The following is a 20,346-nucleotide window of genomic DNA, read 5'->3' as shown; positions in this document are numbered from 1 at the left end:
ATCTATTCTTTTTTTCTAGTTCTTTTCCTATTTAGGTTATTACAAAATATTGGGCAAAGCTTACTGTACTATACAGTAGGTCCTTGTTGATTATCCGTTTTAAACATAGCAGTGTGCATCTGTCAAGCTTATTCTCATGAAGATAAACTCAGGTGAGTTCAAGGCCAGGCACGTCTACACTGCGCAGGGAAAATCATACTTGGGCATGAGCAAACTCCCCAAAGGAAAACACAGATGCTTCTACTTTGGTGGAGACCTAACCCTTGCTTTATCTATGGGGTCTGAACCTGATGAGAAGCCAGTAAGTGCAGGTGTGTGCCAACTCTCTCAGTCCCGAGTGCTGCGCACAGTGCGGAACGCGCGCTCCAGGCTGTGACTGGCCGGCTCGGGTCCGGGGTGGACCGCGTGTGCGCAGGTGCCCGTCGGCGTCCTGCCCGGCGCCGCCGCAGTGCGCAGAGCGCGCGCGGGAGGCGGGAGGCGCTCCGAGGCCCGCAAGCGGAGCATCCCTGGGCGTTGGCCCCATCGCTCGCCCCCTGCCTGCTCCCTCCCCTCTCCCCGCGCTGCCCGGGCCCCGCCATGGGGAACGTGCCCTGCGCGGTGAAGCACTGCCTCAGCTACCAGCAGCTGCTGCGCGAGCATCTCTGGATCGGGGATTCAGTGGCAGGGGCGCTGGAGCCCGCGCAGGTACCATCTCGCGGCCCGGGGCGTCCCCACCTCTCCCGCCGCCGCGGCGCCTCTCCGCCCGGGGCCCTCCTGAGGCCGTTCTGCGGTGTGAAGGCCTCTCCCCTGAAAAGGGTTCCCACCGTCTCCCCGGGTGAACTTGCGGACCCGCCCCTCGGGGAGGCCCTTTGAATTCCCTACCTTGGCCACGTGCAGGTGGTCTGAAGGAAAGTGTTCCTTTTCTGCGTTTCCCTGGGAAAGGATCCTTCCTGTGATACGCAGCACTTCTCTGAGGACAGCGTCTCTCTTTGCAATTCTCTTATTATTGTGTGACAAAGGCGACGAATTTGTCGGAATGTGAGGCAGAAAAAGGAAGGAAGCCAACACCGAAGGCTGGGAAAACAGGGTGGGGTGAAATCATCCCTTATCTGTAATGTATTTATGCTTCAACACACTTGAACAAGATGGGGGAAGATGGTAAATAGCAGAAGGATTTCAGAGCAAAATGTATTCCCATGTGATGCCTGAAATCCCATTTGAAGACAGCTATGAGGGCAGGTGAATAGTAGCCACATGCCTGCAAGTCAATGCAGTCTCAGCCGGAAATGGCAAGTAAATGAAGAAAATCTATATAAAGAAATTGATTTTCTCTTAAAAGAGCTTACAATTTGAAGTTTCACAGAGAAATAGCAGTGGTAGTTGTTAAGTGAATGTTAAAACGTGGGAAAAGGGAAGGAGACTATGAGAGTTTAGCTATTAATTTTTCAAATTTTGCTGGATGCAAAATATTTATTATACATCTAAGTACAAAATAAAAACTTGTGTTAAATGTAACAAGCGGGTAAGCATAATTTGAGTTTGTGTCTTTATTTATTTTTTTCTTTAAAAAAATATTGTGTTTTTTTGCCATACATTGACATGAATCAGCCAATCAGCTATTCTAATACTGATATTAGGCTCCGTTTTTCCTATAGTTTTACATTCAGTGTATCTTCAATGTATCACCATGTGGATTGTAACCTTAGTTCTACAGATTGGAGTTCAGCAATTGTGGATTCTTTCTAAGATTTCTCCTCATTACCTGAAAGATGGTGGAGGTCGACTAACTCAAAGACTTTTACTGACAATGCAAGAGAAGGAAAATTAGTCTTTATGTTCCCATGTTTGTATGTCTTCTATTTAATTTTTTTGTCTTCTCCTTTGATCTTTGTATTATAACTTTAAACCTTCATATTTACTCGGTTACAGAATCAGAAATCCTTACATTTCAGTGAAAAAGTGTGAGACTGTATATGACTTCTGTTGCCGTGTTAATATTATTTTTCTCTTCTCCCACCCCATATTCAGATTTTGTGGGTTTGGGGACTGTGACAGAGGCTAGACTGCTAGGGTGCCTACTTTTCCGTGTTAGAATGTAAAAGCAGGGTAATTGAAAATGACTAGAATGACTGATCTAGGAATGTAGGAAATAGGGTTTTGGGATATTCACCAGCCTAATGAAGATGTTTTGTTTCCTTCTTGAGAAATTGCTATACCTTCTCTAAACATTGCCTTTTTATCCCTGGACTGATTTGCTTGAGAAACTCCTATTCATTCCTCAGGCACAGCTTAAAGATCACTTCTTTTGATCAACTCTTTTCTCTTTCTTAAGTCAGTATCCTTTTTCTGTGCTCTAGTGGGACTTTATGCATAGTTCTGTTGTGGTTCCAATGTTGTGGAATTGTAATGTAGGTCTCGTCCTGTTGAATTCCCAGTGATACCTGACACTTCACTCTGCAATTTACCTCCTTCCCTGGCTTCTCTGTTTAACATCCTTACTGCTTTTAGCCCTACTGCTCTGGGTCCTCAGGCTGGAACCAGACTGGCTCAGTGGCCTCTGTCTGTCTGGTAAATATTCAGATTTCTCAGGACTTTGAACCCACACTGACAGTTTCTGACACTATTAGTATATCTGTATCTTCCAGACTTGTAGTCCCTTCTGTCTCTTAAACTCCAGTCCTGGTGTCCATCTGCTCAGCTGACATCACTTGAGTATCTCCAAAGCAATTCAGACTCAACATTTGCAAAATCAGACTCACATTCTTCCTCTTCCAACTGCAGCCCTTCTCTATAAGTTCCTAACACAGGGAATACTATCACAATTCATTCTGCCCTGGAAGTGCAAACCAAGAGCCCATTTCCTTCTTTCTGTCATATCCAGGGTGTCACCAAGTCCTGCAGTTTTACCTCTTGAATTTCTCTCAGATCCATCTGCTTTTCCATCTTACTGCTGCTATGGATTTTAAAGTGGCATTTTCTTTCCAGTGAGCTACTGGAGTCTTGTCATCCTTCAACCCACTGACAGCTAGTTGAGAGATGCTCTCTATTTCACATGGTATCATGCTGTTCTCCTGTTTCACAACCTCCTGTGAATTCTCATTGCTTTTAAGAGTGAATAGCAAGCAGAACCTTTAATGTATTCTTGGAAGGCTCAGATGATATCTTCATGGCATCTGTGCAGGATTGTCTTAAGCCAGGTCTTCTTATGCTTGCCACTGTGTCCTTCTTTGAGTTTTCCAATCATCTTTCCTCTGGAAACAGGGCCTTTATCTATTTACCTTTCTGATAGAAAGATTATTTTCAACTAATTAACCTTGAGATCTTAACTCAGATTTTACTTTCTCAGATTCTCAAGCCAAGCATTTCCTGTTACCTTAACGTTTCACAGTGCACTGTTCACTTATATAAACGAATTACTATATTTATTTTTGTTACCATTTTATGTTTCATTCCCTACCTGACTGTAAGCATCATAAAAGTGAGGAAAATTTCCACCACAAAATTCTCAACAATGAATAAAATGTCCAATTAGTTTTTGATAGCCAATTAATTTCTCCTGAATGAACAAAAGAATAGAGGTTTACCCTTCTAGGGCATAAGCATCTGAAGTATATGGGGACCATGAACTCCTTTTGAGGGTCCAAGACAATGATTGGCACATTGTAGTACAACACTAATCTTTTTTATGTGAATTCCAACGTGATGACAGTTAAGACAGATGTCAATAAAGTTTGGTCTTAGTGCTGACGGGTGGATATTATTACTGTTTGTGTTTTACCTTTTTAAAACTGAACTATAATTTATAATGTTTTACTTACAAGTGTGCAGAAAAGTGATTCAGTTATACACACATATTCTTTTTTGTATTCTTTTCCATTATAGGTTATTACAAGATACTGATTATAGCTTCCTATGCTATACAGTACGACCTTGTTTATCTATTTTATATATAGTAGTGTGTATTTTAGAGAAGGAAATGGCAACCCACTCCAGTGTTCTTGCCTGGAGAATCCCAGGGACGGAGAAGCCTGGTAGGTTTCAGTCCATGGGGTCGCACAGAGTCGGACACGATTGAGCGACTTAGCAGCAGCAGCGGCAGCAGTGTGTATCTATTAACTCCAAGTCCTAATTTATGCCTCCTGCCTTTTCCTTTGGTATTTGTAAAATTGTTTTCTATGTCTATGAGTCTATTTCTGTTTTATAAATAATTTCATTTCTATCATTCTTTAAATTCTACATATAAGTGATATATCATATGGTATTTGTCTCTCTGACTTATTAATTCTTCACTTAGTATGATTCTCTAGTTGCATCTGTGTTGCTGCAAATGACATTATCATTTATTTTTTTGGCTGAGTAATATTCCATCATACGTATGTGTGTGTGTGTGTGTGTGTGTGTGTATGCATACCATATCTTCTGTATCCATTCACATGTTGATGGACATTTAGATTGTATATTATCTTTTCATCTGATCAAATTTAGTCATACTTTCATGGGGAAAGAGTTGAAAATTGATTCTGGAGGTTGTTAAATGAGCTTAACTATTTCTCCACTGCTAACTATGGTAGAGGGAATCATGGATAGGGCCCCTAAGATTTGAAATAATTTGGTTGCAGCCGGGACAGACAGAGTGCTCTGTTTTGGAAGAATCTGTGCTAGTCAATAGAAGATTCAAAAGCTAGACTCCTTTCTGCTACCGATAAATTATTAAGATAAATAATGGGAAAAAAATTATTAAGATAAAATAAAATATTATATTTGTGTGTAAGTACAAATACACTCTTTTGGAGCTTAGCAATTTATTACCAAATAGAAAATGAGTCAATGTGCATTAAAGGCTTACACTACAACAGCTCAATATAATAAAATTCTTTAGATCTCTCTCTCTCGCTCTTTTTGTTTCTCTTTTTTGGTAATGGCATTGGTTTCTCAGAAGAATTCCAGGAGGTCAAAACTGATCCTTCTGTGGTTCAAGCTATCGCTTAGGGTCTGTCTTGTTTTTTATTATTCATCTCAGTTAAAATGGATATGATGAAGCTGGCTTAACTGGTGGTTTCAAGTTTTGATTAAAATGAAGTGTCCTTGTAAAATAGTCCTTGTTTGATTCAGTAACTAAATTTCTTTCTATATTAATAAAGAGACTTAAGCAGTAACTAAATCTCTTTATATATTAATACCCTATCACAGCCATAAAATTTCCAATGGTCTAAATTCTATCATAAAAAGCATTTTAAATATGTTTGTTTTGTTTTTTAAAGACACAATTGTAGATTATGTGAGATTAAGTTTATAGTTATTTTACATTTTATCCTGATCCTTTTAAGTTACATTTGCTGTGAGCAAAAATTAAGATTCTAAGTAAAGTATTTAGTGTTAGAGGATCTCTTGAGTTTAACCTGAATATATAATGTTTTTGTTTAAATTTAGTGAAAAGATTAAAGTGACTATATACTTTATGGTTAACAGTGCTCAGCTGTTAACAAACACCTTAGGGTCAGTGGGGAGGAATTGTCAAAAAGAAAACAAACTACCAGCCTATCCCACTGCTTGTTTTCTGTTTGACTCAGGTGTTCTTTGGCCCTTTACATCACCCTTTTTACTTGTTTTATGACTTCTTGGAAATTACATAATTTTTAAAATTCATTTTTCCCCTGCATTAGCTTGGTGGTTATATACTGGGGTTTTTTTGGGGGGGAGGGGGTACCAGTTTATTTGTAGGAATGGTACTAAGAAAATAACTTAAGTAGATGTTTTAGTACAACTTACAGAAAAGGTGGAGGTACTCCAAACATGCGTGCACTGTCCTGGTGACCAGGGAGCCAGCCTAAGGCTTAGCTCTGGCTCTCGTTATCCTTACAGTGTTTCCCTGGGTGTGTTTATCCAGGGGTACTCTGCCCTGCCAGATTCGGGGCCCCCCATCTTGCACAGGTTGGTTCCGTGCTCACCCAGTTCTTTGATGGATTTCACCTACTCTTTCAGGCAGTGAGTGTCAATGAAGTCACAGAAATGGGGGTCATTTTTTGTCAGTGGCCGGTGTGTGCAGTTCCAGTAGTGGCAGATTGACTGCTGGAATCAGAAGTGTAGCGCACATTCCATTGCGTTCAGCCCATTCTTGCCGTCATCCCCTAGGGTCCGGTTTCCTGATATCCCGAAGGCCAGTTCGGCCACCTCCTTAGTTCTGCAGCTTCATCCGTTTCTCAGCATGTTCCCTCTCCCCACGAGACTGGTAAAAGTTGGCAAAGCCTTTCAAAGCCACATAACCGCCGTCCACAGAGTAAGACACGGACAGGCAGACGTAGGAGGCCTCGCGCTCCAGGTCGCTCTGGCGGTCACGGCCGTCTCGAGTCCTGGTGGCCGTTCTGCGCACCTGCGAGGCGGCGCGGCCCTGGGCAGCCGGGAAAGGCCGTGTGGGCTGAGCCGCGCTGGAGGGGCTGGGGGACCCGGAGGGGCGGGGCAGTGAGGTTGGCCAGGGCTGGTTCGAGGGGGTGGGGGGGGGGGCCGGGCAGGATCACCAGGTGCAGTGCAAGCATCCTTGAAGCAGGAAACCACAGGGAACCTCCACGAAGATAGTCCATGGCATACTGTTTCTACAGTACTGCTACTTGTTACCTAGAAGGTGTCAACATGCAAACTTGACTTATTAAAATATCATATAAATTAGTTCTATATTAAAAATGTAACGCCTGTTAGTGCCTTCATCTATTGTTGTATGTATTCATCCTCTACATGCTATATTTGTAATATATACTTATACAGTCAATGTACATTTACATATATGCATGTATTTCCCATTTCCTTGCTCTTCATTACTTTCTAAAGATCCATCCCTTCATTTGGAATTATTCCCCTTCACCCTAAAGTGTTTGCTTTAATATTTTCTTTAATAAAAATCTGGTGGTGATACTTTCAGTTCTTATTTGCTTGAAATTACATTTATGTATTCATGCATACATATGCATAAATATAATGAATATTGAGTTTAAATATATGTTCCATATAAAGAGTTAGGATACATGACATGGCAACCATACAAAATGCAGATTTCTCAATAGATAAATGGAAACCAGGGACAAATAAGAGAGAAATCAGCTGTTGGCTTTATTTTTGGACCTTTGATGATAACCTATCTTCAGTTATCTTCTTGTTATCTTTGGTTTCCAACAGTATGACGATGATGTGTCTAGAGATAGTTTTCTTCATATCTGATAGTGGTTCATAGTGCTTCTTGGGTCTATGACTTGATGCTTGTTGGTTTCTATGTGTTTTGGGAAATTTTAAACCAGTTGTTTTCAAATATTACTTATTTCTTTTTTACCTCCAACTCCAACTTAGACCTACATACAGTTTGAAGAATCTTAGAACATTTTGTTGTGCCCCATTGGTTTCTTATACTCACTTTTGTATTTTTCATCTTTTCTTACCATTGTAGATCTGAATATTTTTCTCAAGTATATTCCATTTCACTAATTCCCAATTTAGCTTTGTCTAATTTGCTGCTAATTTAATTTGCATCCTTAATTTTTAGTTATATTTTTGAATTACTACATTTCTACCTTGTTTCTGAAACCAATTTTTAGCTCTCTGCCACAGTTTTCCATCTTATCAAGAATTCTTGAATGTTTATCAGTTATTTTAAGTTTCATCTCTGATCATTCCAATATTCAAATCTTCAGGGGGTCTCTTTAATTTATCTTCCCTCTTGCAAAGCCTACTAGCTTTTCAGTTTAAGTTAGACACCTGTTATGTAAATATTATAGATTAAATTTGAGGCTTTCAGTCATACTGTCCTTCTCCAGAAAAGATTAACTGTTCCTCCACCTCTTTTTGCTCACCCTCTACAAACTGCCTTTGGAAACCACAAGCCTGTTTTCTCTCTCTCTCTCTCTCTTTATTTAAGATTCTACATGTAAGTGAAATAGTACAGTATTTGTCTTTCTCTGACTCACTTATTTTGCTGAACATGATGTTGTTAGGCCCCATCTGGTAGCAAATGGCATGGTTTCCTTCTTTTTATGATTGAATAATGTGCCTTTGTATAAATATATAGCACATTTTCTTTATCCATTCATCAGTGGACACTTGGGTTGTTTTCACCTCTTGGCTCTTGTAAATAATGCTGCAGTGATCATGGGAGTGAAGATATCTATTTGAGATAGTGATTTCCTACCCTTGGGAGAAACACTTAGAAGTAGAATTGTTGAATCATATGATAGTTTTATTTCTCACCTTTTGAGGAACCTTCATACTCAGAAATGTTTTCTATAGTGGCTGCAGTGCACAAGCTTTCCCTTTTCTCCACATCCTCACCAACAGCACCAACACTTATCTCTTGTCATTTTGATAATAGTCATTCTGATGGGTGCCTGGAGAAATACCAATAACCTCAGATATGCAGATGACACCACCCTTCTGGCAGAAAGCAAATAGGAACTAAAGAGCCTCTTGATGAAGGTGAAAGGGGAGAGTAAAAAAGCTAGCTTAAAACTCAACATTCAGAAAACTTTATGGCATCTGGTCCCATCACTTCATGGCAAATAGGTGTAGGAAAAAAAGAAAACAGTGAGAGACTTTATTTTCTTGGGCTCCAAAATCACTGTGGACAGTGACTGCAGCCATGAAATTAAAAGACGCTTGCTCCTTGAAAGAAAAGCTATGACAAATGTAGACAGTGTATTAAAAAGCAGAGACATCAGTTTGCTGACAAAAGTCTATTTAGTCAAAGCTATGATTTTTCCAGTAGTAATGCACAGATGTGAGAGTTGGACCATAAAGAAGGCTGAGCACTGAAGAATTGATGCTTGTGAACTGTGCTGTTGGAGAAGACTGTTGAGAGTCCCTTGGACAGCAAGGAGGTCAAACCAGTCAATCCTAAAGGAAGTCAACAGTGAATATTGATTGGAAGGACTGATGCTGAAGTTGAAGCTTCAGTTGAGCACCTGATGTGAAAGGTGACTCATTGGAAAAGACCCTGATGCTGGGAAAGATTGAAGGCGGGAGGAGAAGGGGGCGACAGAGAATGAGATGGTTGGATGGTATCGTCGACTCAATGGATTTGAGTTTGAACAGACTGCAAGAGATAGTAAAGGACGGGGCATGCTGCAGTCCATGGGGTCGCAAAGAGTTGGACATGACTGAGCAACTGAGCATCAACAGTTCTGATGGGTGTGAGATCAGTAAGAATTATCTTTTGCTTCTAGCAGGCAATTAGTGCAAGGGTAGCTTTTGTTGTTGTTCAGTCACAAGGGTAGCTTATCTTAAGGCAATCATATATTTAGCTGATTCGAGGCTGGACCTGCTTCATTTGTGAGGGCTTCTCTTTTCTTGTCATCCTAATTTTTATCTTGTCATCCTTCAGGGTTCTGACTAAAGCCCTAGAGTGTTTACCAGAATGTCTTCTCCTTTTTGGGATCTGAACTCAAAAATATTTCCTCCTCAACCTCTCAGGCTCCTGGGGACTCTGATGCTCATCCTAGCTTTTCACCTAATTACGTTAGAATTGGCAAATGCCCCAAGGGGAAAAGTCATGCTGAAAATTAGCCTTAATCACTTCATGTTTTTCTTCTGCATGGTATCTTGGCCACTGAAGTGAACCTACCCTCAGAAACCCCTAAGGCTATTAAAAGGAGTTTTTCACAAATTTTCAACGGATTTTCTGGCTTCCCTGGTGGCTCAGCAGGAAAGAATCCACCTGCAATGCAGGAGCCTCAGGAGACACAGGTCCAATCCCTGAGTCAGGAAGATCCCCTGGAGAAGGGAATGGCAGCCCACTTCAGTATTCTTGTCTGGAAAATTCCATGGACAGTAGAGCCTGGTGGGCTATAGTCCATTGGGTCACAAAGAGTCGAACAAAACTGAAGAGACTTAGCACGCACTCTCACCAGATTTTCTGGTTCTCAGTGACAAGTTTGTTCTGAACAAGCTAATTGAAGGATTAACAATAAGACAGTGGAAATATAAAAAGCACTAATTTTGCAATATAATTTGAATTATAAAAAATATATTCATTTACCATGTTACAAAGCTTTTGAAGTGGTTACATTCCAGATAATATGCAAACTATTGACATTAATAATTTATGTATTTATTTTCCCAGGTTTATTGAGATATCAGTTCAGTTCAGGCACTCAGTCGTATCCGACTCTTTGCGACCCCATGAATCGCAGCACGCCAGGCCTCCCTGTCCAACACCATCTCCCGGAGTTCACTCAAACTCAGGTCCATCGAGTCGGTGATGCCATCCAGCCATCTCATCCTCTGTCGTCCCCTTCTCCTCCTGCCCCCAATCCCTCCCAGCATCAGAGTCTTTTCCAATGAGTCAGCTCTTGACATGAGGTGACAAAGTATTGGAGTTTCAGCTTTAGCATCATTCCTTCCAAAGAAATCCCAGGGCTGATCTCCTTCAGAATGGACTGGTTGGATCTCCTTGCAGTCCAAGGGACTCTCAGGAGTCTTCTCCAACACCACAGTTCAAAAGCATCAATTCTTAAGCACTCAGCCTTCTTCACAGTCCAACTCTCTCCATACATGACCACAGGAAAAACCATAGCCTTGACTAGACGGACCTTTGTTGGCAAAGTAATGTCTCTGCTTTTGAATATGCTATCTAGGTTGGTCATAACTTTCCTTCCAAGGAGTAAGTAAGCGTCTTTTAATTTCATGACTGAAGTCACCATCTGTAGTGATTTTGGAGCCCAGAAAAATAAAGTCTGACACTGTTTCCACTGTTTCCCCATCTATTTGCCATGAAGTGATGGGACCAGATGCCATGATCTTCGTTTTCTGAATGTTGAGCTTTAAGCCAACTTTTTCACTCTCTACTTTCACTTTCATCAAGAGGCTTTTTAGTTCCACTTCAGTTTCTGCCATAAAGGTGGTGTCATCTACATATCTGAGGTTAATGATATTTCTCCCAGCAATCTTGATTCCAGCTTGTGTTTCTTCCAGTCCAGGGTTTCTCATGATGTACTCTGCATATAAGTTAAATAAGCAGGGTGACAATATACAGCCTTGACGTACTCCTTTTCCTATTTGGAACCAGTCTGTTGTTCCATGTCCAGTTCTAACTGTTGCTTCCTGACCTGCATACAGATTTCTCAAGAGGCAGGTCAGGAGGTCTGGTATTCCCATCTCTTGAAGAATTTTCCACAGTTTATTGTGATCCACACAGTCAAAGGCTTTGGCATAGTCAATAAAGCAGAAATAGATGTTTTTTCTGGAACTCTCTTGCTTTTTCGATGATCCAGCAGATGTTGGCAATTTGGTCTCTGGTTTCTCTGCCTTTTCTAAAACCAGCTTGAACATCAGGAAGTTCATGGTTCATGTATTGCTGAAGCCTGGCTTGGAGAATTTTGAGCATTACTTTACTAGCGTGTGAGATGAGTGCAGTTGTGCGGTAGTTTGAGCATTCTTTGGCATTGCCTTTCTTTGGGATTGGAATGAAAACTGACCTTTTCCAGTCCTGTGGCCACTGCTGAGTTTTCCAAATTTGCTGGCATATTGAATGCAGCACTTTCACAGCATCATCTTTTAGGATTTGGAATAGCTCAACTGGAATTCATCACCTTCACTAGCTTTGTTCGTAGTGATGCTTCCTAAGGCCCACAGGACTTTACATTCCAGGATGTCTGTCTCTAGGTGAGTGATCACACCATCGTGATTATCTGGGTCATAAAGATCTTTTTTGTACAGTTCTTTTGTGTATTCTTGCCACCTCTTCTAATAATATCTTCTGCTTCTGTTAGGTCATACCATTTCTGTCCTTTATTGTGCCCATCTTTGCATGAAATGTTCCCTTGGTATCTCTAATTTTCTTGAAGAGATCTCTAGTGTTTCCCATTCTGTTGTTTTCCTCTATTTCTTTGCATTGATTGCTGAGGAAGGCTTTCTTATCTCTTCTTGCTATTCTTTGGAACTCTGCATTCAGATGCTTATATCTTTCCTTTTCTCCTTTGCTTTTTGCTTCTCTTCTTTTCACAGCTTTTTGTAAGGCCTCCGCAGACAGCCATTTTGCTTGTTTGCATTTCTTTTCCTGGGGATGGTCTTGATCCCTGTCTCCTGTACAATGTCACGAACCTCAGTCCATAGTTCACCAGGCACTCTATCTATCAGATCTAGACCCTTAAATCTTATTTCTCACTTCCACTGTATAATCATAAGGGATTTGATTTAGGTCATACCTGAAGGGTCTAGTGGTTTTCCCTACTTTCTTCAGTTTAAGTCTGAATTTGGCAATAAGGAGCTTATGATCTGAGCCACAATCAGCTCCCGGTCTTGTTTTTACTGACTGTATAGAGCTTCTCCATCTTTGGCTGCAAAGAATATAATCAATCTGATTTCGGTGTTGACCATCTGGTGATGTCCATGTATAGAGTCTTCTCTTGTGTTGTTGGAAGGTGTTTGCTATGACCAGTGCGTTCTTTTGGCAAAACTCTATTAGCCTTTGCCCTGCTTCATTCTGTACTCCAAGGCCAAATTTGCCTGTTACTCCAGGTGTTTCTTGACTTCCTACTTTTGCATTCCAGTCCCCTGTAATGAAAAGGACATCTTTTTTGGGTGTTGGTTCTAAAAGGTCTTGTAGGTCTTCATAGAACCGTTCAACTTCAGCTTCTTCAGCATTACTGGTTGGGGCAAGGGCTTGGAACACCGTGATATTGAATGGTTTGCCTTGGAAACGAACAGAGATCATTCTGTCGTTTTTGAGATTGCATCCAAGTACTGCATTTTGGACTCTTTTGTTGACCATGATGGCTACTCCATTTCTTCCAAGGGATTCCTGCCCGCAGTAGTAGATATAATGGTCATCTGAGTTAAATTCACCCAATCCAGTCCATTTTAGTTCACTGATTCCTAGAATGTCAATGTTCACTCTTGCCATCTCCTGTTTGACCACTTCCAATTTGCCTTGATTCATGGACCTAACATTCCAGGTTCCTATGCACTATTGCTCTTTACAGCATCGGACCTTGCTTCTATCACCAGTCACATCCACAGCTGGGTATTGTGTTTGTTTTGGCTCCATCCCTTCATTCTTTCTGGAGTTATTTCTCCACTGATCTCCAGTAGCATATTGGGCACCTACTGACCTAGGGAGTTCCTCTTTCAGTATCCTATCATTTTGCCTTTTTATACCATTCATGGGATATAGTTGACATCAAACATTATAAGTTTAAGGTGTACAGATTTGATATGCATATATTACAAAATGATTACCATAGTTTTGCCTAATATCTGCATCATATCCCATACTTAATCATCATTTAATTAATTAAAAGAAATCACCGTTACTTTTTATGTGGTGAGATTGTTTAAAATGTGCCCTCTTAACAATTTGCAAGCCTATAATATAATATTATTAACTATCATGAAACTTATACCTTAGATTCCTAGAGCTTATTCATCTTATAGATTAAAGTTTGCATAGAAAAATTTAAAGTTTCAAAAATGAATAAAGAGTTGTCTGCATCATGAAAAAAAAATAAGATTTTAAAGAGAAACTGACTTACACTGGTTTTCACTCTAAAAATTGGGAAAGATACAGAAGATATTTTTTAAACATGAAAATTATTATTATGTCTAACTTAAGTATCTGTCTTTAGAGAAACAGTATACTATTATTTACTGCCTTTTATGTATATAGTTCAATAAAATATGTTAAATGAGTGACTGAATAAATGAGTGATTAAGTGGATAGTTCCTTTATTATATTTTGTCTCTATTGATGTAAGATTATTTTGGATCTTTCCACTTAATGTGCATGAAGTTGGTAGCAGTAATTTCTTATTATTAACCTCTTCTTTACAATCTTGCTTTGCCTGGATTCATTCCTGATTCATATTTAATAGGCTCTGGATACTGCCTAACTACGTGACATGCAATTTTGTGGACACAGTAACTGAGACACAGGTTGAATGACTTGCTCATGATCAATAGTTGGTGATCTCGGAGGTGAATTCAGGCAGCTAAGGTTCCAGAGCCCCTGGTTTTCACATCTACCAGTGTTTCCTGACCTTGCTGGTGAGAGGAGTCGACAGAGGCGTTTATTAAGTGTGCTAGGAATTCTGATCAGTAGCAGCTATCGCTGTTGTTTGCTTCAGCTGTCTTTGGGGAAACGCTGGGCTGGGGGACGCTGCTCCTCCTTTGTCCCAGTCTCTGCTTTAGAGGGTCTGCTGTTGGCTCGTGTTTCCTCCAATCTGTCTTTGGAGAGCTCCTGGCTCCAGCCCGTGGACTCCTATGAGTTTTGACTTCCCTTTTCTCCTCTCTGAGGGTGAGAATAGAGTTCTGCCTGGAATAGAATTGCATTGGATACAAAAGGAAAAACAACTTGGTTTCCAATAAATTTCCTGTTCCCTTCCTTCTCCAGTACTTTCTGCCTTTGGATTTCTGTTGGCTTCCCTCTTCCTTGCTTTCTCTCCTTCCAGCTGGCTTTCTCATCCTTCCCTCCCCCAACCCAGTGTTCTTGTTTTTTTCATTAGCTCTGAGCTTCTCCAAGTCTTCTGGCTTCCTTTCTGCTTATTCACTCTGGGCTGCAACTTTCCCTGACCCTCTCTCCTTTCCTCATTTTCCTCCTCTAAGCTTAGCTTTTATTTTCATTTCTTTTGATTTTCCCTCATCAACCAAGGGGCTAGACTGTGCAGACATATAATTTGATGTGTTATGCTTATGGAGCAGATGGTATTTAAAAGAGACCAAGCAAATTCATATATGTAGAGAATATCATTTTAGCAGAAATTCTGATTTGAAACTGATTGTCCAGCCTGCTTGAAGACTCCACAGTAAAATCAACGCATGAGCATGCTTTCCTGGTCTCACGATTGTTAGACTGAGTAGGAGATTCAAATTGACTGCTACATGGATGAGCCATATTAACCTCTGGAAATGTTTTATTTTGTCAAGACTACACTTAAAAGATTAAAACAGATGAATGCCTTAAACAGGATTTGCATTCTTCCTCATATCCTTAGCTGCCTCAGGCATCCAGTTTATCTTCCCTTTTTTTTAATCTTAAAAGTTAGCTCATCTTTCATATATCTATTTACTGTTTTACAAGAAAAAAAATAATAAAGGCCCCTAATCTTATAAACTGCTTTAATATCTTTTTCACCCTTGATTTGAAGATGGATACTCACCTTCTACTGGTGGTGAAACTTTCCTTAAATGTCTTTCTCTGTGTCCCTCATTTCCGCCCCTGCCAACCCCAACTCTTAAGTAGCGCTCAGTGAACTCACGTTTGTTTTCTGCATCAAAGCTCTGTTCCCCACCAAAGATGGTCAAATAGAAACATCCCTCTAGTAAATTTGTAATATTTGGAATGCTAGACTGAGATTTTCTAAAAGGTGAAACTACATTTACCTTTTCTATTATCCAGAAGATTTAAATACTTAGATTCTGGTAAATATTTACAGAATAAAATAGTTTGTAGGTGCTAAAAATCCATTCATAGTGTAAACTCAGGTAGTTTTAGCCAAATTCACTGACTTTGTGACTGGCAAAAAAGATACGTGTTTAATCATATCAAAGATATTATTTTTATAAACAAGAATAAGTAGCTTTCAATCATTTTTTTAAAATATTGGACTAGAATGTTCAAAAATTCATGTATTCATTTTGGAAGTTTGAATATATTTTTTTCTTTCATGGCTATCATATAAAGGTCAGAAGGAGTAGAATCTAGCTTTTCATTCACTTTCCATGTCTAGGTTTTTACTGGGTTAGTTCACAGAGTGTATGATATGCATCTCCTTGTCATCCCACTTTACAAGAGAAGGAATAGAGACATGGTAGGGTATGATGGTACCCTCAGGGTGAAACAGCTTCTCTGTTGCAGTGTGTGAGCTGTGGGCTCGGGTTTTGGATTCAGTGGTGGTGCTGAGTATCCCACTGATACAGCATCAAATGTCTCCTTACGCTTGTTACTTTCCAAGTTATGTTTCCTTGGATTTGTGACGTAGGGAAGTGTGTGTGAAGGGAAACTTCAGCTACAGAAAAAACACCTTTAATACATTTCACCCTGTGAAATCAGCCTTTCAGAAAGTCTTTTCAGTGAACTTTATGAACAACCGATGGAGTCTGGGAAGCTTGGCAAGCAAGGAGGCAGGAAGCCCCAGAGAAATGTATCTGTCAGACGTCTTTCCTCCTGAGGTCTCCTTCCAAGTGATTTTGGATCCTGAAGGAAGTAGAGGGTCTCTCTGTCACTGCGTTTGTACATCTGTAACCCACTGGGTGTGCAGAGTCTGGCATCCACTTTTTAAATTCTTTCCTTGATCTGTGTTTCAATGTGAAATAGAAATGAATTATAGCTGAATGTTGGAGTCAAAATATGAACCTTATTTTAGTTAGACACAATTTCTACTTTTTGAGAATTTTTATTTAAGGGCTAAGGCTTCTCTGAATTTTAAATGCTATGCCACATTTCAAGCCTTGGATTCTACACGGAGCTGTGGACCGAGTCACAGATAAAAGCTGAGGGCAATTTGGAATTCTCTTTGCCCAGGTTTTAGGGCTGGTTTTAAAAGGCATATGCAGGACCCATGGAGAAACAGATGAAGTGATTCAGAGGTTCACTCACGAATGTCTGGTATCACTTAGTTTCCATTCCCGTGTGAAAAGATTTTAATATTTAATTTAATATAATTCTGCTGAATGTATGCTCTAGAAAATACTGAAAGGAAAACTTGAGTTAAAGGAAATAGAACAGAAGCTTGCATAAACACTCATCTCTGGAGAGCTGGATCTCTTAAATCTATTTGGTCTTGAAAGCATGTATATATATAGACCTCTCGATGGGAATGCCATAATGATAACTTGTTAGATAGAATGTCAATCATTTGTTTTAATTTTTTTTTAAGTGTTATTTAGGGGCAGGAGTATTATTTCAGCTTACCTGCACTAAATTTGCAACTAGCTTATTACATAGGGCAAATTTAAGAATATATTTAAATTTAAGAATACATCAGAGATATATTTTGTTAACTGTTAATAGAATATTATTAACAGGAGTTTAGAAATTTATATGATGATGATGATACTACCAGCCACTTTTTTAAAAAAATTTTATTTTATTGGAGTATAGGTGATTTACAATGTTGTGTACAGCAAAGTGACTCAGTTATACATATATGTATACATTCTTGTGGTCTTCCCTCGTGGCTCAGCTGGTAAAGAATCTGCCTGCAATGCAGGAGACCTGGGTTCGATCCCTGGGTTGGGAAGATCCCCTGGAGAAGGGAAAGGCTACCCACTCCAGTGTTCTGACCTGGAGAATTCCATGGACTGTATAGTCCATGGGGTCACAAAGAGTCGGACACGACTGAGCAACTTTCACTCACTCATGCATTCTTTTTCGTATTCATTTCCTTTAGAGTTTGTCCCAGGAGAGTGAATATAGTTCCCCATGCTATATAGCAGGCCCTTCTTTGTCCACTCTGTATTTAAAAGTTTAAACCTGCTCACCCCAGACTCCTACTCTACCCCTCCACCACCCGCCTTGGCAACCACAAATCTGTTCTGTTTTTGTGAGTCTGTTTCTGTTTCCTAAATAAGTGTATTTGTGTCATAGTTTAGATTCCACATATAAGTGATATCATATGATATTTGTCTGACTGACTTCACTTAGTGTAATACTCTCTAGGTTCATCCATGTTTCTGCAGATGGCATTAATTCATACTTTTTTATGGCTGAGTAATATTTCATTGTATATATGTACCACATGTTCTTTATCCATTGATCTGTTGATGGACTTCAGGCACCAACCACTGTTTATCAGCAAAGTTTGGTAAAGGCTTTACATACTTTCTGAATTCTTACAGTTCTGCGAAGAAAATTCTGTTATTTTCACTTTTTATATGAGGAAAGAAAGTGAATAATATTTTTTCTAGGTCAAATCCCTGGTAAAAACACTGGGTTTGAATCTTTGTCAGGTTCCAAAGCCTGTATTTCTTCACTATATCATGTCAGTTGATTGAACACTAGGAACTTCAATTATAAAATTACTTTGTACTCATTTTTTTGCAACGTGTTTTCTTTTAACACATTTGTAAAGTTCTAAATTTATCTATTACTGCAGTTGGTTGGGAATGGCTTAGGATGATACAGCTTAGTTTTTAACCATAGTTTATTTTGAGCCTGAATTCATTTAAAGCCTGAGGTGGATGGACCTGAATGAATCACTCTTCTTCAGAGACAAGTTATTCAGATGTTTTATGATGATTCCATAGATTTTTGTGACCTTTCAGGATCTCCTTCCTTCATTCTTACCTACCAGCCACACTTCTCTTTCTCATGAGCTTAGGTTAATGGTTTTAGAGGGTATTTCTGAGACATACACCCTTTCTTAGTTTTTTAGTAAGTAGCTCAAATAGACACATACAGTCCTATCCAAAAGGTCAGATATTTTAAAAAAGTATTGCTGCATACATACCAAATATTGTGTATGTAGATTTCATATATATACTGAAAGACCCTGCATAGCTTCTGTTGGGAAAATCTGTTTACTTTACTGCAACCATTGGCTCTTTATTCATTTTTTTTCTGAGTGGCCATCCAAAACCATAGTGTGTAGTAAAAAGTTGTACTACAATACAATAAACAAAGTTTTTAAAAGGTCTCAGTGACCTAAAATGTGCTGAAGTGCTCTTGTGAGGTTAATACAATTTTTTATTAATAATTCATGGGTGTTTTGAAGCCTGGACAATGATCATTCTCTGTCAAAAGCATAGAAGAAGTAAAGTTGTACAGAAGTAAAGATCATGTTGTACAGAAACAAGTTGTACAGAATGGATCATAGAACAAAAAGACTACAGATGAGAAAGAAAAATAATGACAAAGCGGTTGTTCTATACCCAGAATGTGCTCTTAAGTAGAAGGATTTCAGTATCTTCCATTTGAGAACCTCACTCTGAATGGCTCAGGAACCAGAGCCATGTTGGGATTGAACACTGGAGCTGAAATTACACTCTCACTCCTCACTTGCCTGCAGTTTTGCCATCCTTGAGTTACTGGTCCACGTGTCTCAAACCTGGGCCGGCGTGCGGACTGGTGAGGGCCCAGGAGCTCCCACAGTCCCTCACCCTCTCCACGAGGCTGCCTTGGTTCCCAGCAGCTGCAGACCCTGAGGCTGCACCATCCACCTCTGTGGATGGCAAGAGTCCCCAGCTAGATGCCGTACTTTTCTTTTTCCTAAAAGTGAGAATGAAAGATGACAAGCAACCCCTTCTCAAACTTGGGGAGGAGAAGACAAATACGATCTTAGTCATTCAATTTGTGTGAACTACTATTTAGCTAGTTTTAATGAAGCCACGTATAAAACTTGATTAAACTACTCAAACTACATATAATAACCTTCTTTTGTTTTCAGATTCATAGTGTTGTTGGAGGCATTTTCTGTTAACTAGTAGAGACAGTAAAAAATGAAAGCTGAGACTCTATTTTATTTTTTATTATAGTTAATTTACAATGTTATGTTAATTTCTGCTGTACTGCAAAGTGATTCAGATACATTCAAATGCATTCTTTATATTCTTTTCCATTGTGGTTTATCACAGGATATTGAATATAGTTTCTTGTGCTTTATAGTAGGGTCTTGTCTGTCCTTCCTATATAAGGTAGCTTATATCTGCTAACCCCAGGCTCCCACTCCATCCTTCCCCTAACCCCTTCCCCTTTGGCAACCACAGGTCTGTTCTGAGAACTGTTTTAGAAAGTTTAAAATGATTAAAGTGAACTGAGGCATGCTATAAAATGGTATCTTATTAATTTCTAGAAGGAAAAATGTGTGAGAAAATTGAATTTGTGCCTAATTGTTAGTAAAACTGGAGAAGGAAATGGCAACCCACTCCAGTATTGTTGCCTGGAGAATCCCATGGACAGAGAGCCTGGTGGGCAAATGTCCATGGGATCGCAAGAGTTGGACACAACTTAGCGACTAAACCACTACCATTAGTGAAACACATGAATCTCATGTACCATAAAATTCACAGGAATTGAAAAATCAGAAAAATGGAACATATTCTTGTACAGTTTTGCTATTTGTATTACTCTCGAGGCCGATCATAAGTATATTTGGTTTATAGGATGTGTTTTATTTTGTCCATTCGGCTTAAAAGTTCTTGCTAAAAACTATCAATACTTTCTTAGAACACTCTAATTTATTATTAGTAGTGAAAAATTTGAATACTTTTCAAATGTTGATAAATTTTAGTTGCTCCAGTTTTTGTGAGTCCAAACATTTATGGCTCATGAACTTCGTGTAAATATATGTGTACTTATCAAATTTGCATGCATGTATACTCATTGAAATAGACACCATCCACATCCAAACATGTTTGAGAGGGGACGGATGTAGATCTTCAAGGAGGTAGATTTATATC

General features: G+C 39.5%; 1 protein-coding gene across 2 annotated transcripts in view; it reads left to right on the top strand.

Annotated features, from left to right (window-relative positions):
- The first annotated feature begins 216 nt into the window (after nt 1–216).
- HMGCLL1 (3-hydroxymethyl-3-methylglutaryl-CoA lyase like 1) overlaps nt 217–20,346 on the top strand; it is a 195,485-nt gene continuing 175,355 nt past the window's right edge. For both annotated transcript variants that reach the window (XM_025272278.3, XM_025272276.3), the window contains exon 1: nt 217–684. In XM_025272278.3, the coding sequence (XP_025128063.1) occupies nt 577–684 (108 nt within the window). In that variant the 5' untranslated portion in view covers nt 217–576. The remainder of the gene's footprint in view (nt 685–20,346) is intronic.

This window comes from Bubalus bubalis, chromosome 2, assembly GCF_019923935.1.
Source record: "Bubalus bubalis isolate 160015118507 breed Murrah chromosome 2, NDDB_SH_1, whole genome shotgun sequence".
Lineage (NCBI taxonomy): Eukaryota > Metazoa > Chordata > Mammalia > Artiodactyla > Bovidae > Bubalus > Bubalus bubalis.
Note: the sequence above shows the minus strand (reverse complement) of the source record. Positions and strands in the feature narration are given on the sequence as shown.